At 45.8% G+C, this 26398-nt stretch overlaps 1 protein-coding gene across 1 annotated transcript; it reads left to right on the top strand.

Annotated features, from left to right (window-relative positions):
• The first annotated feature begins 8091 nt into the window (after positions 1-8091).
• Prdm14 (PR/SET domain 14) lies at positions 8092-20802 on the top strand. The gene is made up of 7 exons (XM_042665816.1): positions 8092-8764; positions 9288-9341; positions 9445-9602; positions 11656-11923; positions 18113-18315; positions 18797-18898; positions 20575-20802. Exons 1-7 carry the CDS (start codon positions 8092-8094, stop codon positions 20800-20802), a joined length of 1686 nt encoding a protein of 561 aa, XP_042521750.1.
• The last annotated feature ends 5596 nt before the right edge of the window (positions 20803-26398 follow it).

Genomic DNA, 26398 nt, shown 5'->3' with positions numbered 1-26398 from the left:
GAGAAAAATTGCTAAAGTCCAGGCTAGGAAAATAGGGCCTAATAACTAATTCATGTTTAGAATTTTTTCCTTTTCTTTTTCCAATTAGTTCATTTCTCAGTTGGAGACCAGAAAGGAACCTCAAATGTACCCTTAGAGCAGCAGACTGTTAAAAAAGTGGGCGTCAGTTTGACTCTGGTGGCTCACACCTGTAATCCTAGCTATTCAGGAGGCTGAGATCTAAAGATGGTAGTTTGAAGCCAGCCCAGGCAGAAAAGAGTCTATCTCCAATTAAATAGCAAAAGGCCTGAAGTAGAGGTGGAGCTCAAGTGGTAGAGCACCAGCCTTGAGAAGAAAAAGCCAAGCAGTAACTCAGTGAGACACTGAGTTCAAGCCCCAGTAATAGCATGCAGAAAAAAGTGAGGGTCAGAGTCTAGTGAGAGTGTAGGCCTATAATCCTAGAATCAGAGAGGTAGAGGCAAGAGAATCATGAGTCAGGCCATCCTGGGCTACATCATATGACCCTGCCTCAAAAAAGTAGGGTCTTGGGTGCTTGACAAATAGTAGTGCACCTATTTGTGAGGCCCTTTTACAAACCTCAACACACACACACACACACACACAACCTTTGGGGTTCAGGAGTCAATTCTCCATTGGTGTGTACACATCTGAAAAGCAAGTCTGCCCTCTCTTCACAACTGTTTTCATAGACACACTTGGAAGAAAGAGACATTATTTCCCTCCAGAGCCAAAGACAGGTTTTCTTCCAACCCTGAAAGACACAGTGAAGAGCAAACATGTTCACTCCTCATTATAATTGTAAGAGCTTCTTGCCAGGCGCCAGTGACTCACACCTGTAATCCTAGCTACTCAGGAGGCTGAGACCTAAGGATTACGGTTCAAAGTTAGCCTGGGCAGGAAAGTCCGTGAAACTCTTATGTCTAATAAACCACCAGAAAACCGGAAGTGGTGCTGTAGCTCAAGTAGTAGAGCACTAGCCTTGAGCTGAAGAGCTGAGGGACAGGGCTCAGGCCCAGAGTTCAAGTCCCAAGACCTACAAAAAAAAAAAAGCCTCTCAACCCAGCACTCCAGCAATTCACCCATTCTTCCACCCTCTGAAAAATGCTGACAGTCCAGCTACTGTAGGCTATTACTAGGAATAATGAATCAACTTGCATCTCTTACCAGCATACTAGTTTCTCCTATCAACAACAATGAAGCTTCAGTAGCTCCCTTGGTACTTGCAAGTAGGGTAAAATCTCAGACTCCTTAGAACCTTTTTTTTTTTTTAATGCCAGTACTGGCATTAAAATGTGTGTGTGTGTGTGTGTGTGTGTGTGTGTGTGTGTGTGTGTATTACCAGTACTGGGGCTTGAACTTCGGGCTTCTTGCTCTTGGAATTTTTTGTTCATGGCGGGAACTCTGCCTAGTTAAGCCACATTTCTACTTCTGGCTTTTGGCATTTGGCATTTTGCTGTCCCTTCATTTTTTTTCATTCCTTCTTTCTCTCTCTTTATTTATTTTTCTGCTAGTCCTGCGACTTGAACTCAGGGCCTGGGTACTGTCCCTAAGATTCTTCTTCTCAAGGGAGTACCATTTATGGCTTTTTCTAAGTAGTTCACTGGAGTAGTTCACTGGAGATAAGAGACTCACAGACTTTCCTGCCCCAGCTGGCTTCAAATCACGATCCTCGGATCTCAGACTCCTAAGTAGATAAGAATACAGATGTGAGCCACCAGGGGAGTCTTTTCTTTCTCTTTTTGTTGTTGATAATAGTGGAGTTTGGAATTTAGACCACATGCTTGCTAGGCAGCTGCTCGACTGCTCTAGCCACATCCAGAGCTCACAGTGGATTTCTTGTAGACAACCAATGGATAGATCTTGTATTGATTGGTTTCAGTTTTTTATCCAGTCTTACAACCACTGCCTCATAATTGGAGTTTTCTAGGTCATGGACATTTAGTTTATTAACAGTATGTCTCCGTTTAATATTACTATGGGTTTCCTTCTGCCTCCAGAACTTTTCATCCTGGGGCTTGAACTCAGGGCCGAGGCACTGTCCTTGTGCCCCTCTGTGCTCAAGGCTAGCGCTCTCCCAACTGAGCCACAGCACCACTTCCAGCCTTTTCTGTTTATGTGATACTGAGGAATTGAACTCAGGGCTAAGCAAGCACTCTACCACTAAGTCACATTTCAGCCAGAACTTTCCTTAATATCCTATCTGTATACCTGAAAAATTAACCAAGGTCATAACAATTCTAATATTCCATTCCAGAAATCTCCAAAGCCCTAAGGAATAAAAATTGGGGCCTAGGGTAGTGGTGCTTGCCTGTATTCCCAGCTATTCAGAGGAAGAGCTCTAATTTGAGGGCCTGCCTAGACAATTTAGTGAGCTATCTGTCTCAAAATCTTAAAAAGGTGCTGGGGATGTAGCTTAGTGGCAGAACACCCAAACACAGGAAAGGGCTTGGATTCAGTTTCCGGCAGTGAAGAGGCACAGAGAGGAACTGTACCAGCTCTATACAACGATCACCACTAGTACAAATAAGAGATGTGTATTTCGCCCTGGGGCTAACGGCTCATGTCTGTAATCTTAGCTACTCTGAAGGCTGATCTGAAGTTCTGGTTTGAAATCAGCCTAAGCAGATGAATCTGAGCAGCAGACTTTTATTCCCAATTTACCTGAAAAATGCTAGACAGATGTGGAGCTGTGACTCAAATGGTAGAGTGCCAGTTTTGAGTGAAAAAGCCAAGAGTACAAAGCTCTGAGTTCAAGCCCCAGTACTAGTGCATACACCCACCCACACATACCACACACAAACACACACACACACACATACACACACACACACCACATTTTATCAAAGCTAAAAATTGTCTTTAAAAATTATAGGCAGCATGGGCTGAGAAGGTGGCTCAGTGGTAGAGCACTTGCCTTGCATGCTCGAGGCCCTGGGTTCGATTCCTCAGCACCACATAAGCAAAAAGAAAAAAAAGCCGGAAGTGGCGCTGTGGCTCAAATGGTAGAGCACTAGCCTTGAGCTGAAGAGCTGAGGGACAGCGCCCAGGCCCAGAGTTCAGGCCCCACGACCAGACCCAAAAATAAATAAATAAATAAATAAAAATAAAAATTATAGGCAGGGAAGTGGTACTGTGGCTCAAGTGGTAGAGTGCTCGCCTTGAGCTGAAGAGCTAGGGACAATACCCAGGCCCAGAGTTCAAGTCCCACAACTCTCCCCCCACCTCCCCACCTCCCCCCACCCCCCGTCCAAAAAAAAAAAAATTATAGGCAGCCAGGTGCCAGTGGCTCACACCTGTAATCCTAGCTACTCAGAGGCTGAAATCTGAAAATTGTGTTCAAAGCCAGCCTAGGGCAGAAAAGTCTGTGAAACTCTTATCTCTAGTAACCACCAAAAAACTGGAAGTAGAGCTGTAACTGAAGTGGTATAATGCTAGCTTGGAGCAAAAAAGCTCAAGAACAGCAACCAGGCTCTGAGTTTAAGCCCCAAGAATGGGGGTGGGGGGGTGGGATCTAAACAAATACTGGCCTTTAGTTAAAGCTTTACGTGTTTTTGATGTTTACAGAGGCTTTCCACTTAGACAACTCTGGTGTCTGAAGATTGACTCCACAGTGCCCTGTAGAAAAACTGAAGAGTATTCAAGTCCCTTACATAAAATATTGTCAAATTTCCATACAGCCCTCACACATCTTCCTGTTTACTTTATTTCGTGGCTGCTAATCACATCTAATAGATGCTATCCACAATACTTAGCATAAGTTATTATATTATATAATTTAAAGAATAAGGACAAAAAATCTGCATATGTTCAGTACAGATGTGATCTTTTCCAAATCTTTTTTGATCTGTAGTTGATTGAATCCAAGGATCCAGAACCCTAGGACACAGAGGGCTAACTCCTCCAATGAAGACTTGCACGTAAATACACAAGCATTCTCCCATCTCACCAACTGTCTACAGCAAACCTCCCATCCCCTCAGGCCACTCCTCCACCTTCAGTTCTGAGGAGCCCAGCTCTCTGGATGTAGTGCCTGTGGTAACCTAAGGCCTGGAATAGCACTTGTCACTCCTTCGCTGAGCTATGTCCTCAGATCTTTCCAGTTCCTTTGGTGGGCAGAACTTTGTCATCCCCTCAACTTCCCAAACTCTCTTCTCTTTGGTACTTTATATTTTTTTCTTTGCTCCCTTTACATTTGTCAAGTATCTACACAAATTCAGACCTTCCTCAACACATGTAAAGGAGATTAGACTACTTTGCTCACAGTTGTATTCCCTGTACCTAACTTTGTACCCTGCCAATTAGTAGCTAGGTTTTCAAACAATGTTTGTTAAAACTGTGGGTGCGGAAGGCACACTAAGCCCAAGATAAACCCCTAGAAGTTCAAGTCCAGCCTAAGCAAGGAAACCAAACTGGTCAGGAAAGGGAAGAGAAAGGAGAAAGGAAAGAAATCAAAATGAATGGAAAAGAAAGGAGGAAGGAAGGAAGGAAGGAAGGAAGCGAAGGGAAGGAGGGAGGGAGGAAGGGAAGGAGGGAGGGAAGGAAAAATTCTATACAGACATCACATATAAGGAATAAAATCCTCAGATATTAATAAGGAATGGTGACTAGTGGACAGATAAATACTTAATGAATAATAATACTATTGGGGGGGGGCTTACATGGAGCATGCTACCAATGACTTATGCCTGTAATCCTAGCTACTCAGGAACCTGACCTCTGAGGATATCCATTTGAAGCCAGCCCAGGCAGGAAAGCCCTTGAGATTCTTATCTCCGCTATAATAAAAAATAAAATAAAATCCAGAAGTGGAGCTGTGGCCCCAGTGGTAGAGTGCTAGCCTGGAGCACAGAAGCTCATGGACAGCACCCAGACCCTAGTTTTCAAGCTCCAAGACTAGAACCCACCCACCCCCCCAAAAAAGGAAAGCTAAGGTTACAACTCAAGTGGTAAAGCATCTTCTAACAAAGGTGAGGCCCTAAATTCAAATCCCAGTACGGAGGAAGGAAGGAAGGAAGGAAGGAAGGAAGGAAGGAAGGAAGGAAGGAAGGAAGGAAGGAAGGAAGGAAGGAAGGAAGGAAGGGAGGGAGGAAGGAAGGGAGGAAGGAAGGGAGGAAGGAAGGGAGGAAGGAAGGGAGGGAGGAAGGGAGGAAGGAAGGGAGGGAGGGAGGGAGGGAGGGATGGGAGGAGAGGGAGACACATAAAAGAAGAGAGAAGAGAAAAAAGACAGAAAAGCTCCAAGCAGGCTGGCAGTGTGACTTGGTTAAGGAACTGTACCTAAATTGGGCGGAGGAATGGAAGGAATGGGAGGAATGGGAGTAGGGAACAAACCGAACTGTTGATTGGGATTGCCTTTGAAGAGTTAAGGATGAAATCGCAGGGACTTCTGCTTTTATTTCTTTCTTTAAACGATTTAACAGGCACGTGTTGTTCATTTTAAAAGTATTTAAAATATAGCAAACTTGATTATAGAATAAGACTCTAAGGTAAGGTGCACAAGGCTTCTAAAGCCCAAGCAATTGAATACACTTAGAAACGGCCTGACACCTGTGGGCCACCGCTTTAAATCCTTCAGGAAGATGCCGCGGTGGATGGAAAGCCAGGGGTAGAATCCCGGGGAAGCGCGGGCGGCCGCGTGCACTCTGCTTTTCCAAGCACACCATCCTTTCCCAGAGGCGCTGGCTAGGCGCAAGATCTAACAGGTACTCCTCACTTCTCCGATCTCTGCGTCGAGATCTCAGGGTCTTAGAAGACAGAACTCAGTGTTTCTGACCATCTCCATCGCAGCTGGGACGACAACGGGCCGCCTCTAATCTCGAACACTCCTCAACCCCAGCAAAACTAGGGTGACTGCGAGGCCGGCGTGGACAGCTGAAGGGGGCCACGCTCGGCCTTCGGTCGCCCCCCACCCCGCTGCCGTACCCGGGGCGATGGCGTACAGGGGCAGATCTCCAGGACTGTGAAGGGCTGTCCAGAGTCAGAGCCAAGACCGAGAGGGCCAAGCTAGGCCGGAGACCTGCACCCAGGACCCCTCTTCCCCAGCTTCGGGAACTTGGCGGCTTCGCCTACCGGGGCGCGAGGGTTTGCGCGTCTCCCCTCCCCTCCCCAGCCCGCTGAGGGGCAGGTGGCTGAGGGGTAGCCGGGGAGAAGCGGCTGCTGGGGTGCAGGGCGCCCGGCCAAGGTCACCTGTCCGGCGAGACTGCGCCTTTCCCCGCCCTAGGTGCTTGCACCTGTTGGAGTCCATGCAAATGGGTTTAAGCGCTCCTTTCTCCGCCTCGTTGACCCTCGTGGGGAATATAAGAAGCGGTCCTTGAGCGCTGGCTAAGGGTTGGGATTTTGGTTTTCGGAGCCAACAGCGTCCAAGGTCGAAAGCCGTCCACCGTAGGGTCAAGCTGGCCCCCGGCGATTAAAACTTCCCGGGGCGCAGAACGTCCACCCGGAGCCTCCCGTGCCTCGGGAGGGGGAGGCGGAGGCGGAGCCGTGGAGCGCAGGTGCCCAGTACCCGCCACTCGCCGATGCCCGCATCTCGGGGTAGCGCCTAATCCACGGCCGGTGACTGAGATAAATGCCCACGGAGCCGGAGAAGGTCTGTCGGCCCCAGGCTTTTGGCACACTGGACGCCGAGACCCTGAGTTCCGAGGCTCAGCCTTCTCACCGCCGGGGTGGGTGTGCGCGCGGAGGGACTTCCTGGGGACTCTGGATGACTTTTGCCAACTCGCGGCTTCCCGACCCTGCCCTCCGAGAACATCTGCCTCGGGAAGTGGGGGTGGGGGGGTGAGCGCTCTACCTGGGCACCCCGGGGAGGGTGTTTAGACCTCCGGAGACCTGGGGACCAGGGGAGTGCCGGCCAATGGTTGCGGTGGGCGGGGAGAAGGCGGTCCCGGGAATCTACCAGGGGCTGACCCCTCCCTACCCTCGCCGTCTAGGATCCCTTGCAGCCCCGCCCTCCACCTTCGGTCTTAACCCAGCCTCAGCCCAGAAGGTGCTGCTCGAAGTCCCCCACCCTGGTCCGGAGCCTGCTCGCCCCACGGCGTCTGGAAGCGTTGGCTGCTTAAAGGTAGGCGCCTGGCTAGACGCGACTCTGGATCTCAGGGCCGTGGTCCTGCCCAGCTTCGGGCAAGGGCGCTCAGCGCTGCCATCGTGGGTGTCTGATGTGCCAGGAGAGGGCTGGGCTGGGCTGGGCTGCGGTGGGGTAGTGCGGGAGTCCTTAAGCGGCTTTCGAACTCGAGTTGCACGTCCTTGGGGTTGAGGGAAGTCAGGAGCCGAGCGGCCCCGGCGGCATCGCTGCGTGGTGGCTGACCTCTTCTGCTGACCCCATGTTCTTTCATTTCTGAGTCACGACCCTGCTTGGTTTTCTCATTGGGCTCATTGATCCCGGCTCTGGAAGAGCTTCACTCTTGGGGTAACCAGACTTTTGCCCGAGACGCGAGATGTCGGCCGGACTCGGCGTGCGTGGGAAACGGAGCGCCGGAGGCGAATCTCCGGGGCGATCGGGCGCTGCGGGCTCGCGGCTCGGCTGCGGGAGTCGCGATCGCGGGGACTTGCGCGGGAGGGAGCCAGGTGGCCGGGCTGGCGGCCGGACCTCCACCTGCGGGGTCCCACGCGCAGCGGGCCTTTGGCTTCTCCCAGCTGCCCCCGCCCCGGGACATCCAGGGGGTGGCGGCCGACTCCCTACCCCTCTCTACCTTTTTATTACCCTTGGCTCCAGCTACCTGCCCCAGAAGCGAGAGGGTCGGCCGCGGCGGACGGCCCCGGGGACGAGGCGGGTTTAAATAAGGGTTGCTGGGGCGGGGCTGGGGGAGAAAAGTGGGGAGGTTGGTTAGTGAAGGTGGTTTGGAGATGGAAGGCCAGGGCGACCAAAGCCTCGCAAGTTCCTAAGTAGAAACTTGCAATCGCGTGGCACGGAGGCTGATTTTCGTTTTGATGCGTTTTGTAGTTTTTACATTATTATTTTTATTCCTACTGTGGGATCGAGTTGGGAAGTCTAGATTCAACTAACTGCGACGGGAGGCCTCCTCGGGTGGGAGAGGCGCGGCCGGGTCCCGCGCACTCAGCCGGGCTTGCTTCCCCGCAGGCCGCCGTGCGCAGCCCGCGATGGCTCTGCAGCAGCCCGCGGAGGCCGAGCTCCAGGACAAGGCGTGCTACCCGCTCGAAAGGTTCCAGAGCACCCCGCAACACCTGGCCACCTACTACGCGTCTTTCCCAAGCTACGGCCACTACGGGAACGCCTTGACCTCGAGCGAGGAGAACCTGCAGCCTTTCCCGCAGACGGAGTCCTCGGTGACGGCCACCCAGGCGACCGCCCCTTTCCCCTTCCGAATGGCGCCTCCCTTGCTGAGCCCCGAGCTGGCTCTACCGAGCGAGCCTTTCTATAACCTGCCCTGGTACAGCAAGCTGTCCACGTGGTACCCAATCCCCCCCCTCCCCAGGGAGGCGCCACCCTGCCCGAGCAGCGCGGAGTACACAGGTGACATCAGTCACGATTTGGTTTCCTTTGGTGGCCTCAGCAACAGTGGCCAGTGTTGGGGGCCTGAAACTTTCTTTCTGCCTCCTTCTGTGGTTGCTTCCCTGTTACCCGAGGGACTGAAGAGCTCCCAGCCGATGTCTGGCTCCAAAGCCCTGAACCAAGACAAACTGCCAGGTCCTCGCTTCCAGTTCACCCAGGAGGAGCTGCACTTTGTCTTATATGGCGTCACACCCAATCCGGAGCCCCAAGTCCGTCTGCACCACGCGATTTCAGGCTTCCCGGTCCCCACAGAAAGTTCGGGTAAAGGGAGTTCTGTCTGGGAGGTGGATGGGAAAGGGGACACCAGCGCCTGTGTTGCTCGCTGAAGTACATCCTAGGATTCCTGGGGTTGGTTTTAGTGAGAATCGAGACCTATCTATGGAAGAAATGGTTGATGTGGTGGCATTGTTGATGTGCAGGATATCTCTCCCAGACAGCTTCCTGAAAATCCACATTTGGTGCGAAAGTTAGATGACTAGCCATTTACCTTGACCTCAGTCAAGCAGTAGCTATGATTCTCAGCTTTCTCGAGTTTGCAAAGTGGAGATATTACATACAGACCCTTGCACGATGGATGGGTTTTTTCTGAGTCTCCAGTGCGAGATTGTACATGAAAAGCTCTCTTCAGAGAAGGGGAGGGAAAAAAAAAAACACAATAAAGGATAGATTCAAAAGGAACTCAGAATGGTGGTAAAACTGGAGGAAACTGCGTCAGGGAAGTATTTCATACTACATTGCTAATGGAAAAGGTGTACCTCTGGTTTTTTGGTTTTTGTTTTTCTAGGACCAAGCCATCTTCCCCAAACTCTGGATAAAGATTCGCTCCAGCTTCCAGAAGGTGGGTAGTTGCACTCCTTGCTTGCATTTATTTCCAGAGACAAATACCCAGTTCTTTTAAACTTGGTTTTTCTTTCTCTCTGCCTGGCCCTGGTTTTCCCTAGGTCTCTGCATCATGCAGGCAATGGTTGGCAGCATTCCTCATCTTGGTGTGTTCTGCAGCAATTTCATTGCTAAAGGAATCCGGTTTGGCCCCTTTCGGGGTAAAGTGGTCAACGCTAGTGAAGTCAAGACCCACAGGGACAACTCTCTGATGTGGGAGGTAAAGTTGCTGAAGGTCAGAAGGGTGGCTGGAGGGGGACAGTGACTTCTCTCTTGGAGAGTCCAGGCCTGAGAGGGAGGTGAACACCTGCTGTGAACACATCCCAGTAGAATAGATATTTAAACAACACATTGTATTATATTTATAGACAAAAGCAACTGCTTTAAATGTTACACAGTGCTGAAAAGTATGCTAAAGGAAATATAAATGAATTTGAGACTTTGGTATTTGCCTTTCAGCCAAGAATTTTTTCAAAGGTTTTTTTTTTTTGCATACATTGTTGTGTGGGTGGGGGTATTGTAACATTTCCATACATGCATACAATGGACCTCATCAACCTACCCTACAGCCAAGAGTTGTTGTTGTTTTCTTTTTTCAATGGATACTCTCCAAACTAGCAAAGGACCCTAGGGCATGTTGGTGAGATTGCATCTTGCTGATTTACAGGGGAAAAAAAATGTTTGTAAGAATATACCAGAGGGCTGAGAAGGTGGCTCGGTGGTAGAGCGCTTGCCTTGCATGCCTGAGGCCCTGGGTTGGATTCTTCAGCACCACATAAGCAAAAAGAAAAAAGCTGGAAGTGGCACTGTGGCTCAAGTGGTAGAGCGCTAGCCTTGAGCTGAAGAGCTGAGGGACAGTGCCCAGGCCCAGAGTTCAGGCCCCACGACCGGAACCCCCCCCCCCCCCAAAAAGAATATACTAGATACCTTAAAATGTTTAAAATAGCTTGACCCTAAATTTCTACTTTTAGAAATAGTAAACAGAAACAGAAAAGTTATCAGAAATTCAAGGTAGGTGGGAGAGGGTAAGAATAAAGAGTTGCTATAATAAAACATTAGGATTTCTTATTTTTTGTTTTGTGATCAGTGTTTTTTAGCATAATTTTATTGTTATTATTAATATTAAGGTATAGTACTGAGGAGTTACCATTTCATAAGTCAGGTGATGAGTAGCTTTTGGGGGGGGGAGGGGTTTCGGTTGTGGGGCCTGAACTCTCTGGGGCCTGGGCGCTGTCCCTCAGCTCTTCAGCTCAAGGCTAGCGCTCTACCACTTGAGCCACAGTGCCGCTTCTGGCTTTTTTCTTTTTGCTTATTTGGTGCTGAGGAATCGAACCCAGGGCCTCATGCATGCAAGGCAAGCGCTCTACCACTGAGCCACCTTCCCAGCCTCAGCTTTTTCTTTTTTATAACTCAGCCCTATCCCTGAGCTTTTATGCATAAGGCTAGTACTCTACCATCTGAAAACCAAGACTCCATTTCTGGCTTTTGGATTGTTAATTGGAGACTCTTGGAACAGAAATCCCCAGATCTCAGCCTCTTGAGTAACTAGGATTACAAGCATAAGGCACAGGCACCTAGCTTAATGTTTGTTTTCCTTTTTAATGTTATTGAGGTAAAATTTAGCTCAGGGTTTCTTCTATGCTGTACAACTTAAGCCACGTTTCCAGCTCAATTAAATGTTAGACTGAAATTGTGCAATGACTCTGTCAGTATCCGAGGTAGTAAAAAGTTGCATTTAAGTGGTGGGATTAAATTTGTTTCCCTTACTTCAGAAATCTGATTTAGCCTGGTACTGGTGGCTCATGGATGTAATCCTAGATACATTCGAGGCTGGGATCTGAGGATCATGGTTCAGAGCCAGCCCAGGCAGGAAAGTCTGAAAATTCTTATCTTTAGTTAACCACTACAACCTGAAAGTGGAGATATGTCTCAAGTGGTAGAGGGTCAGCCTTGAGCCAAAAAAAGAAAAAAAGCTAAGGGACAGCACCCAGGTCTTGAATTCAAGGCCTGCTACTCGCACAAAAACAGAGACAACAACAACAAAAATCTGATTTATTGAAATACAGTTAGTATTATTCAAGTAAGTAATATATTCAAGTAAGACATTTGAATGATCAGTTCTTCATAAGTTTGAAAACAAATCACAAATCAAAACTTCATGTGCAGCCTGTAGGCTCATGTCTAACCCCAGCACTCAGGAGACTGAGGCTATTTAAGAGAGACCTTGTCTCCGCAGAGCAACAAACCCCCTCTTCGTGTCTCATTTTACTCAGATCTTTGAAGATGGTCACTTGAGCCACTTTATTGATGGAAAAGGTACTGGACACTGGATGTCTTATGTCAACTGTGCCCGCTTCCCCAAGGAACAGAACCTGATGGCAGTACAGCATCAAGGGCAGATCTTTTATGAGAGCTGCAAGGAAGTCTACCAGAACCAGGAGCTCCTCGTGTGGTATGGAAACTGCTATGAGAAGTTCCTGGATATTCCTATGAGCCTTCAGGCCCCTGAGCAGGGCAACCAGCTGGCTGGGCAATCTGATGGTGAGTGCTCACTTTTGCCCCGTTCAGCAAGAGCTTCTAATGGGAGGACTGGGCTCTTCCTAAACACACCCAGTCCTAATGCAGGAAGCCAAACTGAAGCTGTCTCCTCATCTTTATAAGGATATATCTTTTCTACCTCTGCAACCCTCTGGAGAATAAAACTGAAATAAATGGGTGCCACCTGTGGCTTAGGTGAGCAAGTTTCTGAGTCATCTCTGTCAGGCTAAGCTTTTTAAATGGTGGGTTGCAGCATTTTAGTGGGGTGGAAAAATCAATGTAGTGATTGAGACTGGCATTAAAGAAAAAGAATAAAAACAAAGTAGAATACAAAATATTGATGGGAATCACTTAAACAGTAACACTGCTTTAAGTTTTTCCTTCAAAGGATTCCTTGTGTATAGGCTGGGTATCAAGTAAGAATCTCTCTCTCTCTCTCTCTCTCTCTCTCTCTCTCTCTCTCTCTCTCTCTCTCTCTCTCTCTCTCTCGCTCGCTCTCTCCTGCTGGTTCTAGAGCTGAACTCAGGCTGTGGCACTGTCCCTGAGCCTTTCCACTCAGGACTAGCACTCTTCCACCTGAGTCATACCTCCACTTCTGGCCTTTTTGGGTGGTTAATCCTTTTTGGGTTGTTAATTGGAGATAAGAGTCTTCACAGACTTTCTTGTGTGAGCTAGCTTTGATTTGAACCATGATCCCAAGTAGTTAGGATTACAGGTGTTAGCACCAGCACTCAACTGAAGTTTTTTTTTCTTTTTTGCCCCCTCCCTTTAGTTTGGGTGAGGTTTTTTTTTTAAATTTTTTTAATTGTTACTGTTACAGAGAAGTTGTGTGTGTGTGTGTGTGTGTGTGTGTGTGTGTGTGTGTGTGTGTGTGTGTGTGTGTGTGTGTGTGTGTGTGTGTGTGTGTGTGTGAGTTGTGGGGCCTGAACTCAGGGCCTGGGCTCTGTTCCTCAGCTCTTCAGCTCAAGGCTAGCACTCTACCACTTGAGCCACAGCACCACTTCTGTTTTTTTCTGCTTATGTGGTACTAAGGAATTGAACCCAGGGCCTCATGCATGCAAGGCAAGCACTCTACCACTGAGCCACCTTCCCAGCCCAGTATTTATTCTTAAACACTGTCAGTCATCCAACTTAGGGCCTGCTTCAGGCTAGGAAAGCACTCTACCCCTGAGTTAAAACCTCAGCCCGAGGGTCAGGCAAGCTTGAGAAACACTGACTTTTTCTTTTTCAAGACAGGTCTCGTAGGCATGGCACTGGTGGCTTATAACTACAATCCTAGCTACTAAGGATACCCTGCCAAGATAGGAGGAGTTGGGGTTGAAGCCAGCCTGGGCAAGAGAGTAGTCAATGAGAGTCTTTATTTCTAATTAACTACCCAAAAGCCAAAAACTGGAGCTGTAGCTTAACTGGTAGAGTGCTAGCCTTGAGGTTTTTTGTTTTGTTTTGTTTAAAAAAAGGGCTGAGAAGATGGCTCAGTGGTAGAGTGCATGCCTTGCATGCATGAGGCCTTCGGTTCAATTCCTCAGCACCCACATAAGCAGAAAAGCCGGAAGTAGCACTGTAGCTCAAGTGGTAGAGTGCTAGCCTTCAACTGAAGAACTGAGGGATAATGCCCAGGCCCAGAGCTCAGGCCCCATGACCAACCAGAAAAATAAAAATAAAAAACTCAGTGACTGCACTAGTACTGGGACACAACAAAAGTAAAGATGGTTATAAACAGTTGTTTATCTTGTAGAGATGCTACTCTTTTTTTTCTTCCTTTCCCTTGTTTTTTTTTTTTTTTTTTGGTGCTGGTCCTGGGGTTTGAACTCAGGGCCTGGGCACTCTCCCTGAGCTTTTATGCTAAAGGCTAGGGCTCTGCCACTTTGAGCCACAGTGCCATTTCTGCCTTTTTGGTAGCTAATTGGAGGTAAGAGTCTCATAGGCTTTCCTGTCTGGACTGGGTTTAGCAATGATCTTCAGATCTCAACCTCCTGAGTAGCTAAGCTTACAGGCCTGAGCCCCAGAGTGCCCAGCTCCAGTTTTTTTTTTTTCTTTTCTTTTTTTTCTTTTTTGTCAGTCATGGGGCCTGAACTCTGGGCCTAGACACTGTCCCTGAGCTCTTCAGCTCAAGGCTAGCCCTCTACCATTTGAGCCACAGTACCACTTCTGGCTTTTTCTGCTTATGTGGTGCTGAGGAATCAATCCCAGGGCCTTATGCATGCAAGACAAGCACTCTACCACTGAACCACCTTCCCAGCCCCTCCAGCTCTTTTTATACATTCAAAAGTTGGGAAATCTGATCTAGACAAATGTAATTTGCAATGATATGTGTAATAAAATAGGACACCCCATTTTTGTGATATACTAAAAGTCCCAGGAAGCAGGTTAATGTGTATGTGTGTGTTTGTGTAAGTATGTATGTATTGAACTCATCACACGCTGCAGTGAGTGTCTACATACGTCTCATGCCTGACTGATACTCTTTAGGACATGAACTGTTCCCAAATATCTATCACTGACTCCTGGAGAAAGAGAAAGAGAAAGCTGCTTAGGAATGAAGATGAAGTAGGGGTCCTCTGGGTGGGAAGAGAAGGAAATCAGGCTCAGGCAACAGTGATACAAAGGCAAAAAAATACCCACCAAGCATGAGGAGGTCACAGGTGCTGTTCTGGTGGTCTGAATAGCTGTCAAAGTTGTCTTGGTGGGGCTGGGAAAATGGCTCAGTGGTAGAATGCTTATCTTACATGCATGAGGCGCTAGGTTTGATTCCTCAGCACCACATAAACAGAAAAGGCCAGAAGTGGTGCTGTGGCTCAGGTGGTAGAACACTTGCCTTGAGCTGAAGAGCTGAGGGACAGTGCCCAGACACAGAGTTCAGGCACCATGACCGACAAAAAAAAAAATTGTCTTGGTGGACTACTCTCCTGTTCCCCCTGTATGTAGGTGTGGTCATGGGATATAGGTTGAGATGGGAGGGGTATTATCTCATTCATCACCACAGCAAGAAAGCCTCTTTAAAAAGGTCATGTCCAGAAATGTACCAACACTTTTGAAATGCAAGTGAAAAGTGGATTGAGAAATATTATTTACAAACCTGTTATGTCTTTGAGAAGTTATTTTAGTACTATTATTAAAATGTCCAGAATCAGCTAGGAACTGGTGGTTCATGCCTGCAATCCTAGCAAGTCAGGAGGCTGAGATCTGAGGATCACAGTTCAAAGCCAGCACAGGCAGGAAAGTCTGTGAGACATCTCCAATTAACCACCAGAAAACTGGAAGTAGAGCCATGGCTCAAAGTGGTAGGGTACTAGTCCTGAGCAAAAAGAGCTCAGGGAAAGTACCTAGCCTCTGAGTTCAAGCCCCTTGACCCACAATAAGTAAATCTTAAAAAATGTCCAGAATCTTTGATAGCCCAGCCAGAGGGCTAGACGTGTGGCTCAAGTGGTAGAGTGCTTACCAGTAAGCACAAGACCCCCAATACTGCAAAGCAGACAAACAAAAGAGTCCATCCTGGCCAAGTCACTTTAGGCACTTTGACAGGCAGAGGCAGAAGGGGACTATGAGTTAGTCAGTATAAGCTCATAGTGAGACAGCCTGGATTATGCAATGAGACCCTGTCTCAAAAATAAGGAAGAAAAAAAGGAGAGAAAAAGTGGGAGGAGTCCTAAAGGAAACCCAGAAGTATGTATGTATGTTGTGTATGTGTTTGTGTTTGAACTCAGGTCCTCAGTACCATACTTTAGCTTTTCTGTTCAAAGTTAGTGTCTATCACTTGAACCACAGGCCCACTTCCATGTTTGGTAGTTAAGTGGAGATAAGAGTTTTGACTTTTGAGTGGCAAAATTCTAAGTACTTAGTAATAGAATAATTGTTAAATAAATAATCATCTTTTTCTAACATGGAGTAGTGAGCAGGTGTCTGAGATCACAATTATAGAAATAAACTGGATGAAAGCTAAGGATGGAAAAAGAAAACCCAGTTTTCAGTTACCTGTGCTCCACTTCTGATCTGTCAGCTTTGGATGTTTGCATCATTATTGAATGGCATGGATTTTGAACTGTACGTGGAAGGGAACTTGAATCAATATAATTTATTGGCAAGACTCATGAATGACTTCGTTTTCTATTGATATGAATAACATTTTGTTTTGTTGCCATGTTGATGATCAAACTGAACCCAGGGCCTCAAATATGCTAGGCGAGTGCTCTATCACTGATCTATACCTTCCTACTCAATATGAATTCTTTTAGGCATGATTTAAAAAGAAGCATCAAGTTAGGCATAGCAGTGCATGCCTGTAATCACAATACTTGGGAGTTGAAACAAAAAGATAGGGAATCTGGGCTGGGAAGGTGGCTCAGTGGTAGAGTGTTTGCCTTGTATGTATAAGGCCCTGGGTTTGATTCCTCAGTACCACATAAACAGAAGAAGCTAGAAGTGATGCTGTGGCTCAAGTGGTAGAGGGCTAGCCTTAAGCTGAAGAGCTGAGGGACAGCGCCCAGGCCCAGAGTTCAAGCCCCACGAAAAGGGAGTTTGAGGCAAGCCTGGAGGAGCTAGACCCTATGTCAAAATAACAATAATTATTATAACCAAAAATAAATATTAAAATTAAATTACAAAGACCTAAATAGAAATGTAAAGGGTCACTGTTCCTTTTCTGCCTAAGTAGTTATAGAATGCCAACTCGTTGAACCTTCATTCTGAATTGTGGTGTGCTTTAGTGTTTTGATTTATGAAAATCACTAATCTTGTCTTAAACCCTCTTTCTACCCCCCAAATTCAGCAAGGCTAGTATTTCCTAAACACAAAAAAATCTAACTCTTGAGATAGAGTGCCCTGGGCAGGAGTCCCCAATTCCAAGAGTGTCACATATTTCACAAAGCAAGTAGTAGGGCCCTGGGTGTCCCTCGCTGGCCAGTGTCTTCTGGTGGTATTCACTTTAATGGGTGTTTTGTTTCCTTAGCCACCTGTGAAACATCCCTAGTGTGTTGTCAGTTATCAAAATTTCTGACCACAGCTTTCCTGTGTCCCAGTGCCAGAATGATTTTATCTGCAGGTTCCCAATAAATGTTTCCAATTAAAGGAAACATCTCAGTAATGCTGTGTAATGTGAAAGTCAATGTACTTCAACCCTTAACATGCTAACATTTGAACCAAATTTTGCCCAATGGCCTGTTTCAGGAAAACTAGGAGGTAGAGGGAAGTGTTCTTAATTCTTAATTGAGCTGGAGGGAAAAATTCTTCCACAGAAACATTTCCGAGAACTAGTAGAAGAAGACCTATAGATTAAGGTGTTTAAGAGAAACGCAACCGTGGACAACATGTAGAATTTGAATCTTAATTTAAGCAAACAATAAATACAAAAGTCAGGCACTTGGTGCCTCATACCTGTAATCCTAGCTACTTGAGAGGCTGAGATCTGAGGATTATACTTGAAAGCAAACCCAGGCAGAAAAGTCTGTGAGACTCTTATTTCCAAATAACCAGCCAAAAACTGGAAGAGGAAGTGAGGCTCAAGTGATAGAGTACCAACATTGAGCAGAAAGAGCTAAGGGATAATGCCCAAGCCCTGAGTTTATGCCCCAGTACCAGAAATAAATAGAGAAGCATGTGCATGTCTATTTACATATCTATATTTTGTTTAAGGCACTAAATGTTAGAGATGACAATACTATTGTGAAATACTTTATTTAGTCAGTTGTGAGGCTTGAACTCAAGGCCTAGGTGCTGTCCCTGAACTATTTTGCTCAAGGATAGTGCTCTACACTTCAGCCACAGCTCAACTTATGGTTCTCTAATTGTTAATTGGAGATAAGTATCTCACGGACTTTCCTGCTTGGACTGGCTTTGAACTGTGATCCTCAGATCTCAGCCTCCTGAATAGCTAGGATTGCAGGCATGAGCCACCAGCTCCCGGCACTACTTATTACAAAATCCATATCTTGCAAGGATTGAAGTTTGAGGTGTGTATTAGCCAAATGGTGAATTAGAATTAAAATTGTCCTATTGAGAAGCCATAGACACAAAAATGAAATGGCTTGAGAATTGGTTATTGTCAAGCTGGTGTTGGGCACATGCGGATCTATTTACATTTCTACCTTGACTGTATATATTCATGGTTTTATGTAAAGAAAGATGTTTTAAATAAACGAAAGGAGGAGGGGAAGTAGTTAATGGGTCCCCTGGCTCTTCTGTCCCCATTTTTGACAGAGTCTGCAGAAGGCTACAGGTGCGAGAGGTGTGGAAAGGTGTTTACTTACAGATATTACAGAGATAAGCACCTCAAGTACACCCCGTGTGTGGACAGGGGGGACAGAAAGTTTCCCTGTTCTCTCTGCAAACGATCCTTTGAAAAACGGGACCGGCTCCGGATCCACGTCCTTCATGTCCATGAGAAGCACAGGCCTTACCTGGTGAGCACTCTCTAAATACACGAATCAATCACATGATGCTTGAGGTCTACAGCCTGGTGAGGAAGGCAGAGTGGATGTTAGGTAACAGACAACCTGCTAACTTTCCTGGCTGGGGACACCCAGCTGCTCATTTCACACAGTGGGACCCACTCCTACATGGGAACATGGGGATCCCACCCAGTTTCCACACTTCAATCTGCCATCCAGCAAGGCTGGATGAATTGCATGTCATCACAGCCTTGGTATTCAGCAGTGTTGGGCAGGGTCTGGACTAGAGCCCCCCTCCTGAGATTTCAGTAGAGTCCTTGGACATTTTTCCTCCTGTTACAATAATGGACCCTAACCAGGGCTGGGGAAATCCACTGCTTATAGCAGTCCACAGAATGAACAAGAGCATTCCCTTTTGTCCTGGTGAGTTAAAGTAGACACAGACTTCCTTAGGAAAGTGAGGTCTCAGCGGTAACTTTCTTTTCCTCCTTAGTGCTCTATCTGTGGGAAATGTTTCTCTCAGTCCTCCAGCCTGAACAAGCATATGCGGGTGCACTCCGGAGACAGGCCATACCAGTGTGTATACTGCACGAAGGTACGTGGCATGCCCTCCCAGGGTCCACCTGGAGCCCTGCCCTGGCATCCAAGCTCAGAACTGGAAGCGTGAAGCCCAACTGACAATGCATTCAGTTCGTGGCTAGCTCAGCCCCCATTGCCACTCAATATGTGCCTGAGCTTGCTGAAGCAGGTCAGATCTGGCCCAGATTTGCAGAGTTTTGTGATTGTAGACATTGTGAAGAAAACTTTAAAAGCATAGACTTGGCTAGAGTTTGAGCCTGGCTTCTGAAACATACCTACTTTGCAGCCTCGAGCAAGCCCACTTATTAGCTTGTCTCTTGCTTAGTCCCTCAGTGGTAATGGGATGTAGGGTGGGTGGATTCCCTAAGTCAGTTGATGGCACACTATAAACACTAATGGAATGCTAGACTCCTATTACTACTTTTTGTTGGGTCAGTGGTGGGGCTTGAACTCAGGGCCTGGGCACTGTCCCTGAGCTCTTTGGCTCAAGGTTAGTGCTCTACCACTTTGAGCCATAGCTCTACTTCCAGTTTTTGAGTGGTTAATTGGAGATAAAAGTCCCATGGACTTTCCTGCCCGGGCTGGCTTTGGACTGCGATTGTCAGGTTAGCCTCCCAACTAGCTAGGATTCTCTAGTATCTGGCCCAGTTCCCACTTTTTAAAGCGTGAAGACTTAGATTGGAAGATTGAGACGTTGTAAGTGTGGCATTTAATCTATGTCACAAGGAACATTCGATTATTAAAATGAAGGGGGAACTAAAGTAGTGACAATAACATGACCAAAGATGATTAGCAAAATAGCTCAGGTTCAGTTTTGATGATGGACATGTTCTGTCCAATGTGTATCCATTACTACGTATCAGTGTATTACTACACATTACTATGTGTTGCTATTTGAGTTCATATACATACATTTGGCCAGGCTTGGTGATGTCTATCTATAACCCCAGCTACTCAGGAGGCAGAGATTTAGAGGAATATGTCTCAGACCAGCCTAGGAAAAGTTAGTGAGACCCCATAACCTAGGCACAAATTAGTGAAATGTCAGCCAATAAGCTGAGCGTGGTGATTCTCATCTTTAATCCCAGCAATGAGAGAGGTCTAGGTAGGTGGATGGTGGGCTGACCAGACCCAAGCTCACTTGACCACTTTAACCTTGCATTTTCTGTCAATGTCCTTGGACTTCACTCCAAATAAAAGTCATTTTCTTGTCCTATGTTTAAAATGAAATGTCACTATATAGCCTAGACTGGCTTTGAACTCACAATCCTCAGCCGGGAGTAATGTGCTGGAATTACAGACATGGACCAATGAATAGCTACAAAAAATTTGAAGGATCTGGAAATCTAGCAAATTGGTATAATACCTTGGGAGTTTCTTTAAAAAAAAAAAAAAAATTGAGCCAAGCATGGGTGGCTCAAGTCTATAATCCTAGCTGCTCAGGAGCCTGAGATCTGAGGGTTGTGGTTCAAAGTCAGCCTGGCAAGGAAAGTCTGTGAGACTTTGATCTCCAATTAATAACCAAAAAAGCCTAAGTGGAGAGAATGTAGAACTAGGCCCTGAGCCCAAGCCCCAATGCCAGCAAAAAAGGAGCGGGGGAGGCAGGGAGGAAACCTAAGGGTGACATTAGGATCCAGGCGCGGAACCAGCCCGTGGAAGCTGGCTCTTCCTTCTACCCTCGGTTCTCTGCAGAAATTCACTGCGTCCAGCATCCTCCGCACACACATCAGGCAGCACTCGGGGGAGAAGCCCTTCAAGTGCAAGTACTGCGGCAAACCATTCGCCTCCCACGCTGCCCACGACAGCCACGTGCGACGCTCGCACAAAGACGACCAGAGTGGCGCCTGCAGCCTCTGTGGGAAATCCTTCCCGGATCAAGAAGCGTTCTACACCCACCTGAAGTTCCATGGAGACTACTAGCCCTGAGTGTGGGGCCGTGGCAAACGCAGACTTTCCCCCTCTTCCTCTGCTTTCTCTCTCTTTTCCTTGTGATGGCACATCCTGTGAACGAATAGGCCTCATGTGGACTGCGGATGTGGTTCTTACAGAAATGCTTTGCACAGTTGTTAGCAAGGATGGACTTATCTAGAAAGAGTGAAAGTGTAAGGGAGGTGGGTGCCAGGGAAAGGAGTCTAAAGACTCACTATACCCAAAGACCCACCTTGGCCTCCCAGCACACAAGCCCTGGGAAGCGCCTCAGATTGTGTGGTAAGTTAGAGGAGGCCGGGCCTTTTCTCCACTGTTTGCCTTGGGTCCCCAATTGTACAATGTGGCCACCTGCTGTTGAGCTTTATGGAAGAATGGTTTTTCGAAAAATCAAGTCAGAGCTTTGGTGGTATTGTAACTAAGTCTTTCATTTTTTTATTGCTATTGTTATTTGTTATTATTTAGCTAGTACCATCGTTTGAACTCAGGGCTTTGCAAGCTTGCTTGGCTTGTTTGCATGGCTAGTGTCCTATCCCTCGAGCCATACTTCCAGTCAGGCTTTTTTTGCTGTTGGTTAATTGGAGATAGAGTGTCACATTTTTTTTTTCTGCCCTGGTTGGCTGCAAACCTCAATTCTCCTGAAGTTAAGAATACAGGAGGGCTGGGAAGGTGGCTCAGTGGTAGAGCGCTTGCCTTGCATGCATGAGGCCCTGGGTTCGATTCCTCAGCACCACATAAGCAAAAAGAAAAAAGCCGGAAGTAGTGCTGTGGCTCAAGTGGTAGAGTGCTAGCCTTGAGCTGAAGAGCTGAGGGACAGTGCCCAGGCCCAGAGTTCAGGCCCCATGACCGGACCCCCACCCCCCACCCCCCCAAAAAAATACAGGAAGCCAGGGCTGGTGGCTCACACCTATAATCCTAGCTACTCAGGAGGCTGAGATCTGAGGATCATGGTTCAAAGCCAGCCCAGGCAGGAAAGTCCATGAGACTTCTATCTCCAATAAAAACCACTAGAAAGCCGGAAGTGGTGCTGTGGCTCAAGCTTTAGAGCCCTCGGCTTGAGCTGAAGAGCGCAGGGACAGCACCAGGCCCAGAGCTCAAGCCCCATAACCAACCAAAAAAAAAAAGAATACAGGAATTCCAGTGGTGCCCAGCTGGAAGGAGCATTTTCAACTAGCTCCCGTTCTACCCCATGTGAAGATGAGCAAACACAAACTCAAATATTCACATAAAATATTTGAGACAAGTAGCCCAGGCACTGATGGCTCATGCTTGTAATCCTAGCTACTCAAGAGGCAGAGATCTGAAGATTGTGTTTCAAAGCCAGCCTAGAGAGAAAAGTGGATTGAGATTCTTATTTCCGAAGAATCAGCAACAATCCAGAAGAGGAGGCCTGCTTTAAGTGGTAGAGCACTAGTCTTGAATGAAAAAGCTAAAGCGTGAGGCCCTACAGTCAAGCCCAACTACTGACATTAAAAAAAAAAAGTTAAAAAATTATTAGAGACAAGTATTTCCTATGAAACTAGCTAGCAACAAGGGGTGCGGCCCGTTCCTAGCTGCGGTCCTATTGTCCCCCTGAGCATTGACTGGCTTCTGCCTCTCCATGGCCCATAGTCAAGAGAGGGGAGTGAATTCAATCCAGAACAGCTGCTCTGACAGCTGTGTCCCAGCTCTTTGAGCAGTAGATGGAGTGAAGGTAGAAGCAGTGACAGATTTTCCTCTGGGGAATTCACGGCCTTGACTAGGGTCCAGTAATTTTTCCTAATGGGAATGTGCTCTGTTTTAATTCATGTTAATTAAGTTGGAACAATGGTCTTTTGAAAAGGGGAAAGCTCACCAGGTAATTAGCAGCCTTCCTTTGACTGCTGGTTTAAAATATATTAACTTGAAACATTTTCTTAACAGGTATGAGTTTGAACTTTTTAATCAGACGGTAAAGCAAGTGTTGGTAAAGCTGGTGTGATTCTCATTTTTTCACTCATTGAAAAACTGTTCTTCAAACTTGAATAGTATAAAGTGTGTGTGAGTGTGCGCGCGTGTGCATGTGTATGTGTATGTGTGTGTGCGTGCACGTGCACCAGTACTAGAGTTTAAATTCAGGGCCTCACATTCTCACTTGGCTTTTTCACTCAAAGCTAGCAAGAACTGTTTTTTGTTTAAGAAATAGTATCTTTTCCCAAGTAATTACTTGGAGCACCTACATTTATTTCTTTTTCTTTTTGGTTCCAGACCTGAAGCTTGAATTCAGGGACTGGGCCCTGCCCCTGAGCTTTTTTGTTCAAGGTTAGTGTTCTACCACTTGAACTACAGCTCCACGTCAGCTTTTTTGGGTAGTTAATTGGAGAGAAGAGTTTCACAGACTTTGTTGCCCCGTCTGGCTTTGAACTGTGATCTTCAGATCTCAGTCTCCTTAGTACTAGGATTATAACTTGAGCAACTAGCACTTGGCTCAAATTACTTTTTGTATTTTATTAGTGTATATTGTGTAAAGTTTTCTAATTGTAATAGTTTCATTCATGCATCTAATGTACTTTAGTCAACTACATCATTATTCTCATCTCTTCAACCCCTCTTGTGTTTTACTTTGTCTTTTTTTTTCTCCTTCAGTACTGGTGTTTGAATCTAGGCTTTGTGATTGCTGTGAAGTTCCTCTACCACTTTAGCATCAATTGTCTTGTTTTTTTTCACAATGTGTATTTTACATATTTCTAAAGATGTTTCAAGCCAACTTTGTAACTATCATAGGAGCTGGGTACTAGTAACTCACACCTTGAATCTTAGCTACTCAGGAGGCTGAGATCTGAGGGTCCTGATTCAAAGACAGTCCAGGCAAGAAAGTCCCTGAGATTCTTACTTCCAATTAAACACCAAATAACCAGAAAGGAGAGATGTGGCTTAAGTAGTAGAGCACTAGCTTTGAACTAACCCTGGACAGCGCCCAGACCCTGCCAAGCCTCAGGGTGGCACAAACAAATAAGACAGCAGATCTCATCTATAAAATAATGCAATTTTTATGTAGTAGAGTGGGTGCTAAGAGGAATGAGACTAGGCAACTTTTCCTTCCTCTTAAGCTAGTAAGAATTGCACCAATTTTATTGATAATATTCTTTCAATGATTCTAAGAGATATGTTTCCTTCATCATCATTATCACCCGGAAACATGTTCAAAATGCAGGTTTACTGGCTTTACCTAGTGGGTCAGAAAGTCTGGAGGTGGAGCTCAGCTCTTATTATTTGAGAATCCCACTGCTATACTTGATTCCTGCCCTTCCCCCCTTCATTCCTGCAACACAGCAACAGGTGAAATTTAGTAGCCTGATGATTTGGCAAAGCCCACAAAGCTACATTAGAAGAAAGCATTCAAAGTAGGCAGGTGTTTGCTTGGGACCTGAGTAGGCCTACAACTCAGTTGTGCCAACATCAGTTCAGCTTAGGATGTACCCAGTGAGGAATCGGACAACTGTGGAGCAGCGGCCATTCACAGTATCATAGAGGTAAAATAACAAATCCTGACTTAGACCTTCTGTTATTGGTGGTTCAAGTCTGACACTACAGGTTTAAGTACTTTCAGAACTGCTTGGGGGCAGGGGAGTAGATTTTGATTGTGTTGATCTGTTAGGAACACTAAACCTAAGAGCAGGACATCCTTTCACTGGATGCTGGGTACTATGATGCTAAATATCTTATAGTTCTTGTTGATAGAAAATAAATAAAATGATCAGAATTATTTTGAAAGAGAAAGTATAAAGAAAAATAGAGCTAAATGTGTCTCTTATTTATCATCTCCATAACATGGGAAATCATAAAGCAAATTTTTCTAAATTATTTTAAAAGAATACATATTCAGGAAGTTAGTAGTGCTTCCATACACAGATGAAGTTTTTACCTTATTGTTTTGTTGACTTTCAGTAACTTGAAATAAATTGCAGTAATTTAAAATGAGATGCTTAGTGATGAATTTAGGGAGGTTCTGATTTTGTATATGAATATCTTATCTCAGGATAAAATATTTTCCTGACATACTCTTTAGTCATCAATTAGAAATTTTGAAATTCTTTACTGATACATTAAAATGTGAAGTAAATGGTACATGCTTTAATATTATGTAAGTTCTTTATAGATTTATAAATTTTATTTTGGATTTCTAGCAAAGAACTTTGTGTTGAAAGCAGTTTCTTGTTAAGAAAATACAATATCTGCCAGGTGCCAGTGGCTCATGCCTATAACCCCAGCTAATCAGGAGGCTGAGATCTGAGGATTGGGGTTCAAAGCCAGCCCAAGCAGGAAAGTCTGTGAGACTCTTTATCTCCAATTAGCCACCAGAAAACTGGAAGTAGTGCTCAACTGGTAGAGCACTTGCCTTGAGCTGAAGAGCTCAGAGATAATGCCCAGGCCCAGTAATTCAGGCCCCACAACCAACCAAAAAAAAAAAAGAAAGAAAGAAAGAAAAAAAAAGGAAAATATGAAATCATAGGTGGTAACATCCCAATCTTGGTTTTCACAAACTGGTGAACAGAGTTCAATATTTCTTGTTTTTGTTTGCATTTTGGTTGACATAACAGAATAAAATACATTTTTTTTCCATTTGCAACAAATTCACTTACTGAGAAAAGGGAGAGAGCTAAGAAGGAAAACCTAGTGAACAGCAAAGTCATCTCATTCTCCTCAAGCTTGTTTTCTTTTTTCCTAGGGAAAAAAAAAGAAAGCAAAAGAAAAACTAAAAGTCAAATGATAATAAAAATGAAATTGATCTCGTTTGTAGAGTGATAAAAGTAGGCTGTTTACATATGCACCATCCAGCTTTTTGCCCTCTAATAATAAGTGGCGGGTTAGGAATCCATAGAAAGAAAACCAGCAAGCAATCCCTTATCTAGATTTAGTGTTTTAATTCTCAAATAGAAAGGGCTTGCTTGTGATAAAGGAGGCCCTTTATCAAATTTCCCTAAGGATAAGAATCACTGCCAGTACTAGCTACTCAGGAGGCTGAGGATTGCAGTTTAAAGCCAGCCCAGGCAAGAAAGTGTGAGCCTCTTCTCTCATTAACCACTGAAAAGCTAGAAATGGCTTAAGTGATAGAATACTAACGTTGACAGTCCAGGCCCAGAGTTCAAGCGCCAAGACTAGCATACACACCCACACATAGCCACACATTTATAGCTCATAAATATATACAATTACTATGTATTAATAGATATTAGCTGGATGTGGTGTCATGAACCTGTACTTTCAGCTGAATCAGGAGGATTCTAAGTTCAAGGCCAGCCTGGGAAACCTAACCAGACCCTGTGTCCAAAATTAATTAGCTCAAAAAAATTAACATTTTGTAAAAGGAAAGAAATGTGATGTATGCTTCTACATATGAACGAACCTTGGGGACATTTTGCTAACTACAATAAACCAGTCACAGAAGGATAAATATGATGTGATTCCCAGTGTGTGTTACTAATAATCGTCAAAAATCATAAAGTAGAATGGGAATTGTGATTTACTCTTCAGTGGGTACAGATGAAAAGAGTTTCGAGGATAGATGGAGGGAAGCAGTACGCCATTGAGCTGTTTGCTTACTAATGATAAACTTGGCTTTGTGTATTTT

The sequence above is a fragment of the Dipodomys spectabilis genome, unplaced genomic scaffold, assembly GCF_019054845.1.
Source record: "Dipodomys spectabilis isolate Male_0828 unplaced genomic scaffold, ASM1905484v1 ptg000015l, whole genome shotgun sequence".
In the NCBI taxonomy this organism is placed as follows: Eukaryota; Metazoa; Chordata; class Mammalia; order Rodentia; family Heteromyidae; genus Dipodomys; species Dipodomys spectabilis.
This window is presented reverse-complemented; position numbering and strand designations above follow the sequence as displayed.

Bases quoted from the DNA above. Each gene is read 5' to 3' on its own strand.
- Prdm14 (XM_042665816.1), top strand. From the start codon at position 8,092: ATGGCTCTGCAGCAGCCCGCGGAGGCCGAGCTCCAGGACAAGGCGTGC. The intron at 9,603-11,655 runs GTAAAGTTGCTG...CATTTTACTCAG, and splicing joins ACAACTCTCTGATGTGGGAG to ATCTTTGAAGATGGTCACTT. The intron at 11,924-18,112 runs GTGAGTGCTCAC...CATTTTTGACAG, and splicing joins GCTGGCTGGGCAATCTGATG to AGTCTGCAGAAGGCTACAGG.